At 35.0% G+C, this 10,683-nt stretch overlaps 1 protein-coding gene across 1 annotated transcript in view; it reads left to right on the forward strand.

Moving 5' to 3' along the window:
• Positions 1–7,904: 7,904 nt before the first annotated feature.
• LOC113505015 (isopentenyl-diphosphate Delta-isomerase 1-like) overlaps positions 7,905–10,683 on the forward strand; it is a 5,721-nt gene continuing 2,942 nt past the window's right edge. The window contains exons 1-2 of the mRNA XM_026887532.1: positions 7,905–8,050; positions 8,446–8,626. Coding sequence (XP_026743333.1) covers positions 7,905–8,050; positions 8,446–8,626 — 327 coding nt within the window. The remainder of the gene's footprint in view (positions 8,051–8,445; positions 8,627–10,683) is intronic.

A 10,683-nucleotide genomic window follows, 5' to 3' on the forward strand; every position in this document is an offset into this window, starting at 1 on the left:
CATTGCTAGATGGTAATTTTTAGTTTAATTTTGGACTTCATTAGAATAAGATAAGGGGTCTCGATTACCTCTTAAATTGAAATTGAGGCAGTCAAAAAATCTTACTAATAGTAATAGGCATATATTTTTTGCAAACTTTAAACACTTTCTGTTTTTTTACTATCATAGGTACCTACCTACCTCAGACTACTGAGAGTGGAAAGAAATCGGTCACAAAAGTAGGTTTCCGAGGCACGTGAACCTTTTTACACATAATATTTAACCAGAAACACGCCACATATTACACAATGCATTATTAGAAGAAAACCAACAAAAATTCTGCGAAAAAAGCATTTATTTAAAAAAAAATATATAGATGAAATACTAAATTCTATCAGTTTGAAATTTGAACGCTGAAACCAAAATTTCAACAGCATAAATCATGATCCAGTTTCGCCACAATATACACCAGTTTATATTTGTAATTAATATCTCTTATTGCAATTGCTTTATTACAAACTTCAAAACCAATTCAATAAAACCACATCGAATCGAAAGCGAAACAATATTACAGTGTTTATGGCAGTAACAAAACCACCAATTCTAATCAACATAGCTTCGAAAATTCATTATTCGGTCATTGAAATACATGAATTAATAAACCCATGCTGAACATTGGACAGATATCCACATTGAATACAAACACTAGAGCTTTGATATTGCTCTCGAAAATCATTTTCGTGTTGCCTTCCTCGCTGGCTTCGAATTATTATTGTAAAATTCAGTGTTATTACGAGTGTACTGTAGTCGGCTCATTAACAAGGTTCAATCCGTCGTGAATCTGTACCATTATACACTTCACTAATTGGCAACTCCTACTTCAGGGCCCATCGTCCCTGTGATAAATTCTCGACGGAATCTTTACAACAGGAAGTATTTCTGACAAAATTGAGACGTGTTTTCTGTTCATGTTCTATCAATTTATTTTTAATTTAATTTGCGATGATTTAATTGCTTTAAATAGTTCGAAGCGGTTTACACGGCTTTAAATAGATTATGATGACAGCGGAGCGTGATAAATTAATTCCTTTGAGTGAGTTATGGTTAAAAACCGTGTTTTTTATGAAATTAAGGAGATATTTTTTGGCAAGCGAGATGGATAGCGTGAAAATGTGATATAAATTTTGGAAGATTAATGTATTAAAATTTAATTTTAAATAGACGAGGATAAAATACACCAATATTTATTGATTTCTACATTATAATACAATAATCTGGATAGTTAATGATTAAATCTAGCCAAAGTAATTTATTTCAAATATATCTTTATTTCAGAACTTTAGAAGCAATTATATATTCTGTTTAGTATGATATTCCTAGGGAGAAAATAAGACAATATTTTCAATAAGCTACAGTCAATAGAAGATAGCATAATAGTCTGCTATCTAGACTAATCTAAAACGGTTTCAGCTATTCACTGACTCACCAAAAGAGTATCCTTCAGTTTAATTACATACTTATTCATTAGAATCAGACTAACTCTCATTAAAGCGTACACGTGGCGACGCTCGGCATAATTCTTAGTTTTCCTTCTCAATTAATTAGCAAATATATAACCCAGTCTAATTACTTTCGAGACTAGATGATAGCGCGGCTGGCGTTCATAATTTTACGTCTCAATATTATACGAACATTTATAGTAAATGATTATCTAGTATTAATAGATACATATTAAGATGAGGAGCTTAATCTTGTCATATAAGTGTTGAATAAAATTAAATGCTGTCCTAATCCCAAATGCCGCGTAAATTGTAACTAGCGCAAAGGGTTTGGACATTCTCTTTTGTTTGAATAGAAAACTTCAAACGCATGGACATGACTTTTCCTTGTCATTTCTATACATTCGAGAAATTTGACATTAGCGCCTAGAGGAATGTAACATATCCACAGCCCCATTGTAATCGCCGTAAAATGATATGTTGTCTCTATCAATTTTAACCAAAAAGTAGAGACAGAAAAATGTCTACAAATGCCTCAAAATCAAGTTACGTTTGCGTTTCCTCAAGCTATTAACCTTCAAATAAAGCTAAAGACTTATCTTCCCAAGTCTTATCGATACCCAGCCTTTACTGCCCTACCGATAGCACACTACCCTCTGTTTTATCTGTTATTTTTTCCCGCCATAAGGCCCTCGTTTAGAGCTTAACAGCTGGCGATTGAGGTATATAACTGCGAGTTGGCTCATCACTGCTCTCTCCCAGGTATAACGGGCCCAGATAAACTAGACCTCTATAGCGTATTTTTCGAAGAGTTTACGAGGTCATGTTAGACTGGTTTAGGTATAATGGCCGTCATCCGACGTTCTGCCATGGACGCCTTCCAAATCGCATCGCATTTGAATAGCAACTGCAGTTCGGCGATAGTCGTTTAACGACTTTTATCGATCTATATCTAAAATTTCTTTAGTGCTGCCAGCGTTTATATTTCTGAATGTGAAAAACTATAAACTTTATCTTTGCTAAAACTTTACGAAGATCTTTTACAATGTAAGAGTTTCAGTAAAAAACACGAAGTAAAAGTTTTAGTCTCAATTTGTTAAAAGCTAACATACTTCATACATATTATTCCATTGAAATTTGGCTTTAGTAACAAAAGACACTACAATTTAAACTATGTAACACTCATCAACAAAAGATTAAAAATCATTACGTATACTATATAAAGTTCCACAACTTCGCTTAAGACAGTAAAAACAATTACCGTTGCATGTCGCGTCTTCAATCCCGAACGCCACAACTTTCATTTCACAAAAGCGCAATAAAAGTTAGTGTAATGACGTCATAAAACATTTACAGACGTTTATGAAGCTACTTAACAAAACATTGATAGCTTGAGGTTGTTTCATTTGTCTTTACGTTTTCATGTGAACATGGCTCGTTAAATACAATAATTACTTATGTTTGTCTCGTGGGTTATAAATTACAATATAATAGCATACATATATATAAGCACTTGATATTTATGAACAAAAACTGAATTTAAAGGGTTATGTTTAGCAAGTAAATCAATTATCAAATTAAAAGCTAGATTGAACTCCGGAAACTTGTAAAATGGCCTCTGAATGAAAATGTCGTATATAAAGCCCTTAGGATTTTTTTTAAATTCCAGAACCAATTGCTGATCTCGACTGGTCATTGTAAGATATTAACTATCTATAACATGCAGACTAACACAATTGACTGCTAAACATGATCTGCTAGAACATCGAATTTCCGCGGCAAACATTGCAATCAAAATCAAATAAAGTTCTAAAAATATAAAAAAGCGCCACTAAAATACCACTCTGGAGCGCTATAAATTAGTTGTAATAGATTTTAGACACGCTTTCAGCTTGTGGCGCTCGTAAATCTCTTAGATTCCATTGTCAAATCCGAGTTCTTGCTATAAAGACATCACTCGCACGCACAACCACTTCTGAGACTTTAGTACTGGATTACCGCTGTCGGCTTAATCCGTCTTTTGTCGTTAACCTCCTTGCAAGGCCATTGGTGTGAACCTCGAGTATGATTACGCTGTAGAATATGAATATATTTGCGTGGAAAATAAGAGAAAGTGACATTTTATCGTAGGTTTTTTTTTGCGATTCGCACACTTGGTGAAATAATTATTAAAATTTAATTAATTCTAAATCTCTTTTAAACATTTACTGTTTATAGAGCTGCCATCTTACTTAGGTTCCACTGTCTGTCTATGCGCCTGGCATAAGCTACCAGGCTTTATGCTTACAGATAGTATACTCCTGCTGATGTTATATTATAACAACAAAAACTTATAATAAAAATCGAGGTTAAGAAACTTTGTTAAGGACATACATTTTTTGGGAGACAAAAAAAAATTGTCAATTGTCAAATGTTGAGGACATTTGACATTATTACTCGCATTGGTCCGAAACATCTATATCCGTCTAGGTAATTTAAAGGCTTTAAAACAAGAACAAACCTTTTCTTTTTCTGACCCGCATCTCGAAGTAAGCTTTCAAAAACCATTTTCCTTTCATGGATTCATGCGTAATACACAACCCTATTTGTATATTTTCGTAAAAAATATTTATAGACATGTAATCTGAATCGTGAGTTATTTCATCGTTTACCGAACGTTTGAGCCGATGATGTGTTCAACATATTACGGACCATTTAATTTTATCGAATGCAATGTACAGATTGTTATGAATCAGCTGGGAGTCAATATGGCGGCCAGATGGAACTCGTACGGCGGGTGTCAGTTCCATTTATTTTTTACTCGCTTGTATGTTTTCGTGTTTGATTTATTCTGGCCTTAGTGTCAAAGGGGCAGCATGAACAAGACGCCTCGGATTTCTTTTGACGTATTACTTCAGTGTACAGCGGACGTGGTCTGCGAATGATATGGCAGGAATGTTATGATGGACATAAAAGTTGAAATTCGATTTTTATTTCAGTTCCGTTCTTAGAAGATGATGATAGCTGTACGGCGGCGTGGCGGAACAATTTATAGCTGATTATTCATAGCAATGAAATTATTCTTAGCTTTGTTTGATACGCGTATAAACAACGCTCCAATATACAGTAGTACGACGGCTGAAAACGACTTGTTTTACAATTGTACTCATCGTTTCTACAAAACATTAAAAAGTGCATTAACTAAACAAAGTAAATTGAATTATAAAATACTTTGCGACAGCACAGACCTAAAGCCGTTGTTTTTAAAAAAACAACAGCGACACTGGAAACAACTAATGAAATATACTGAAACAAGGGCAAAAAATATCGCTTTGACTGTATCTTCAAGCAAGAACTTTGTTTATCCTTTCGCGAGGGGAAGGAAAAAAAAACTGTACTCTAGATAATGTTTTACAACTTATCAGTTAAATCAAAACAACGTTCCGCCATTTAAAAGGCATAAAAAGGGAAAAAGGGGCCAAGTTGGCTACTTACTCGGAGTTTTCGCTGGCGCGGATCGAACGGGATTAGGCTAATGAGCATCGGATTTTCCGTTCATAAAATATACAAGACATGTCCAGAACTTGATATTGGCAAATATTTAATGAAAACAAAATGAAGGTTTTACGTTACTGCTCTGTTTAAATATTTTCTGCACTTGTATTTAAGGTTACTTGAAAAAGTTTAGGCTTGTGATTCATTGAAAGGTTTAAGTTTATAGTAATGAGTTACTAGAAATACAGGGGCATTGATGTGATCTGTCACTTAAGCAAAGTTGAGAAATTGGAGTGGGATGTTTGTTGGACTTGAATTTATAAGTTTACCTTATGGAAGGCCCATTTTTTTGAGTTTTGCTTTCGACACATTCCTATACATTTAGTTTATTGACAACTGAAGTAAAGAATTCGGTTGTTATGTCGCGGGAGGCTCCACAAATATAAAAGTCACATACACCAAAACACACAGACTTAGATTTCAGCTGGAACACTAAAAATTTTGCGGAAACACAGCTACTTTTGGTGACAAAGGGCTCATATTTAATCCCGATTAAGAAAAGTCTGGCTAACAATACCTATTACGATTAAAAGTCTATAACAAAAGATGTTACTCTCCAAAGACGAATTTTATTTTTGCCGGAACTCTTGGCCGCTATATTTTAATGCATTCACTAACGCACTGCGGACGCATTATTAAGTGTTTAGTGGTAGTTCGCACGACGTCTCGTCTCGAAATAACACTGTCGTGGTGTAACAACCCATTCTAGGGGAAATATAGCTTAACCCTCGTAATAAAATAAAAGATAACCGGCGGTCCGTATTGTGGTGATAATATAGTTTTATTGAATGGGAGTGTAATGAGCTATGGTTTGTAGGTTTGGTTTTGTGAGTGAATTTTGAAAGTTGAAGACTAATTTTTCATACAGTTTGCTTTTATCGTACATTTAATTTATTATCGATAATTTTTTAAATTCTACGCTTGTTGAAAATTTTTTTCGCTTACCGAAGCAAACCTATTACTTCAAGCGTTAATCTGGTCAATTTCTTCCGATGTAAACGACGAAAAAGGATGTCTTTCCTATTGTTTTAAAAGTTTTCTTATAACTTTCCATCTAATTCGATGAACATTGCCTGACCTACCACTGTCTTAAAACCCAATATGTGAGATCATGAGCACTAAATTGACACAAAGACAGTAACATCAAACTTAACACTATTAAAATACGGAACGAAGGGAATTTCAAGAAAATGAATGATATTCTAATATGTAGAGCTACACGAAACCTTTTGTAACGGGGTAATAAAGGGCATTCTAGGCCAAAAGTGGACCGAGCGGAAATTTAATCTGACTAAGGACCCTCCCGTAACGAGGAATTTTGTCCTTAAATAAATGTCGGTAAGTAGGCAGAAACGAATGAATATTTCAATTTAATTAAAAATACAAGTAGAAATGTTGTTTGCTCCCGATTGTCCGTTTAAGAAGCCATCTTATCAGATCTTAATGACCCTAGAGTGTTTTGTTTCGATTTGAGCTATTCTTTGAATTTTGTGGAGTATTTTGGGCAATTAAAATTCCCATTTGGTTGTGGTATTATTTTAACCTGTACTGTGTAATTATGGGCGTTTTTATTTATAAATAAACATTTTCTTGAAATTATTGAGAGAAGAATTAGAGAGAAGTTTCGCCTGGTATTTGACCTAGATAACTAAAATTAAGATATCAGTACTGTTTACCTTGAATTAGTAAGTAAATTTGTTCTCAATGTTAAGTTACAGGTTATATAATGAATCACACTCGTCTTCCTAGTTTTTATATTATTAGCAATTTCTCTTATTTTTGGCATACCTATGCGTCATATCTATGTTAAATCCTAAAAAGCAGTAATTTTTCGAGTTATAGAAAACGTAGAAAACTATTATAATGTCCATATTTTTGGATTCCTCTTATACCTAAATACATCACTCTTCCGGAATTATTCTAGATCATGTTTCCCCTTTCGAAATACCTTTATAATTAATTTAAATTCAATATAACCCGTTAACGTACACGGAATCACTTCATACAAGTACTTGCTTTGTATATACCCTTTCATTGTAAGCTTCTAATGACAGTTGGGATCAACAGCCTACGAGCACCTCCCTAAGGAACGGAGGAGGATATCAGGCCTCCTTTACTTGTAACAATAACGGTATATTTTGGTATTAAGATTTGAATATGGTATAATTAATTTCTGTTTTCTCTTTTTTTGACAGGCCTAAAAGTTTTGTATAATATAGAACGTACGCGAGAGTCAAAAGATTGCAGTTCTTTCTAAGTTGCCATTACAATCCAATTTGATGTTTCAGACTACTCTCACAAATTGTTCGAAGTTAGCTTGCAGGATTTGATCTAAATATACCAAAATAAAAAAGCAGCATCCCCAGTAAGCTTTGTATATGCATACGACGCTTACTGCCAAGTCTTGAAAAACCTTAAATCCTTAAACTGTACTATAAAATACAGCTGAATCAATTTCGCTTCCGTACATCGTTATTAAGCTCACCAACATAAAAAACCCGCACGTCCAACATTTAGTTCAAAGATAAAATGTTGGGTTTTTTATCGCGTCCGTGATGGCGTCCGAGCGTCCATTGCTGCAGATAATGAACCTCTACAACCCCCATGGGCGTAAACCGAGGCTCCGAACTTCCTCTGTCCAGGCGAGATATCTCTTGACACACTGACTTATATATGACACTTTACTAAGACACTTAACAAGATGCCCGCTTTATGTGGGGATCAGAAACCCAAACAATTCAATGACATAAGGGTGATGGTACAAATTAGGGATACTACAAAAAATATTTGCGAAGAACAAAACTTTGTGATTAACACAAACAAATGATCCTACCCCTGAACAAACAGAAATCCCATGATATATATGTATGTATACAATGATCTAAAATAGACATGAGAACTATTCCAAGGGCCTCAAACCAGACGAGTGGGCGACGGATCCTCTCTACCCTTTTAGCGAGTGAGTGGATCACAATCGCTGACTTGACTCCCCTCGCGCCGCCGGCCATCCGACCGCCTTGGAAACACGCCAGCACTCTGTTTGAACAACTTTAATTGAGATTATTCTATTCCAAAATAATTTTAAATATCCAAACATAGATGAACAGAAGCAATCCCAAATTCAACGATTACTTTATCAAGATTTCTATTGGAGTAAATTTGGGTAACTATGCAGGTTTATGAACTGTACAAACTTTACACAAAATATTATCATACTCCCCGTTTCCGATGACGCAAATGCCAAATGCATCAAAACGTCACGCGTCAAGCGGCCGAATGTCTCAAATGACAAGTAGCGTCAGTCACGCGGACTGAAATAGCTAGGTTGGAGTAACCACTTTAGAAAAAAAAAAGATCGAAAATACTATTTATAATGTCCGCTTTATTCCGCTATCAAAGCAGTATTGAACGTAAAATTTTAACGACACCGCAGAGCGGGCGGCGCGCGGCGGCGGGCGTCGGCAGTGAAGTTGAGTGCGGCGGGCCACCGCTTTATAGCAAATTGGAGTCATAGCGGGTTGACACCGAGACGGTATGGCACTGTCCCATGTGACGGGATACAACAAGACCCAACGGGCTATGTCGAGCAGCAACGAGATGAGGCCATCGGACAGGTTGGATTCGAGCCAGCGATGTGTCCCGCCACTCGCGTGCTACGGGATAACAGGATATCTAGCTTATGTAGGGATTATTCAGACAACTGGGTCGCAGTTTCGTTTGTCGAGCGAAATTTTTCAATGGGATTTAATGTTCAACCATCGTTGTTGATATAAGTAATTCGCATCAGTATAAATTTGCTGAGTATAAACGTTGGCAGCGTGACGCGTCGTGAAAAGTGATTGTGTCGCGGATATTGAAGTAAAGAGAGTTCATGAGTGCATAAATGGAGTGAAAATGTTGGGCACCGCTGACCTAGATAATTGAGTTCTCATCATGAACAATTCTAATACGAAGAGTCACAATCAATTTGTATTATTATAGATGTTTTGTAATAATTTGAAAGCCGGTATTAATGAACTCCGAAAAACAAAATCACTTTTAACAAAAGAAAAAAAAATCAGCTTAACCTGTCTCGTACTCGGAACCCACACACATGCGTGTCTCTTTTTGTATTTTGGACAAAATTTTGTATATTTTTTATCCCGTAGCTGCGCGGACGATAAAGGAATCTGACGTTCAGCCATTCAACTAATGGGAGGTCTGAGCTTACATTCCGTCATTTGGATTTTAACTTTTATTTCGAAAATAATTCCAGTTTTATGAACTTTACCTATTTATACATTTGTTTATTCGTTTTTTTTTGTCAAAATCGGAGAATAATTAAAATTCATCAGTTGGTCATATATCGAGGAAAGTATCTCAATAGGTTGGTGCTTCAATCAGAACATAAGAATGTTCTAAAACTAGATGTTACTATGACTGTCATACGTCATCTCGTTTCCTAAGTCCTAACACACAAGATCATAGCAGGTTCAAGTATTTTTTGATAATTTTCGATCAATTACAATTTTCATCGTAACCCTTTAACAATTAATCCGAAGACACCATTCCGAGATGTCTTTTGTTTTTGTAATAGTTTGTAAATGAGCTCTCAATATCGTGCTATTCCGTCCATGTGCCAAGGTATTTAAAGAATAGGGCTGTCAAGACGCCCCGCATATTAAATTTATGATACCGAATGGCGTCTGCTGTTATTTATGGCTTAAATATATTTTATCGTAGAATTAATATGCTTCGGCACGATCAAAGAAGGTTTTTGATATTATTTAGTTTCATAAACTTATTGTGTAGCTTTGATTATAACTTCATGGAAAGCTTTTTTTGTTTTTTTTTTGTTCCGCAGCCCTAGTTTTGCTTGGTATAAAATAGTGTTTTTAAGTATTTATTGATGTAATAATTAAATATAATACAATGGGTAGAAAATTGTGGAAGGGTTTGGGGGAGGCCTTTGCCCAGCAGTGGGACACAGTGGGCCAGAGAAAAAAAAACAAACAGTAGGTAGGTTTTTGCTTATAGGTAACGTATGCTCAGTTTAAATATTTATTATGTATAGGTACCTAATAATATACATTTATTATTTCCATTTGAAATGTTACCATTCCACAAATCATCGCAAAAAGACCTCACTGACCCATTTGCACACTTTTTTTAGATAAATTCATGAGCAGTAAATATTCAGCAACTACGAAATCTGATACGCATCAAATATTTGTGACAACCAACATTTTACATGCCAATTTTGTATGCCAAAGCAATCTAAAAAATGGATTTATTTCACATCGTTTCGCCCAAACTGTGTCAATAGTTGAACTAGGTGTAGATTTTACTAGTTTTATCTATTTGTGACGATCGTACATCATAGTTTTTCATTTCGTATAGATAGTTTGTGTGTAGTTTTTATAGTAATCTCTTTTGATGGCTGTGTACATTTATCACACTACCTTTTACTGGAGGATTTGCACGCTTAAATCTCGCTTACGTTGATAAAAATAGCCCGTCTCTTTCTATTTAATTACATCTATAACATATTATCTCTCTTATATGTATTATCTATATCATTAAATTAATTATGACACTAACTCTAAAAGCTATGAAAGCAAATTAATTCATACAATTCAGCTACAAAAGCTCGAAAAGCAACCGTTACGAGTAATTCAGAATCAAAAACCCT

Source organism: Trichoplusia ni, chromosome 23 (genome assembly GCF_003590095.1).
Source record: "Trichoplusia ni isolate ovarian cell line Hi5 chromosome 23, tn1, whole genome shotgun sequence".
Classification (NCBI taxonomy): domain Eukaryota; kingdom Metazoa; phylum Arthropoda; class Insecta; order Lepidoptera; family Noctuidae; genus Trichoplusia; species Trichoplusia ni.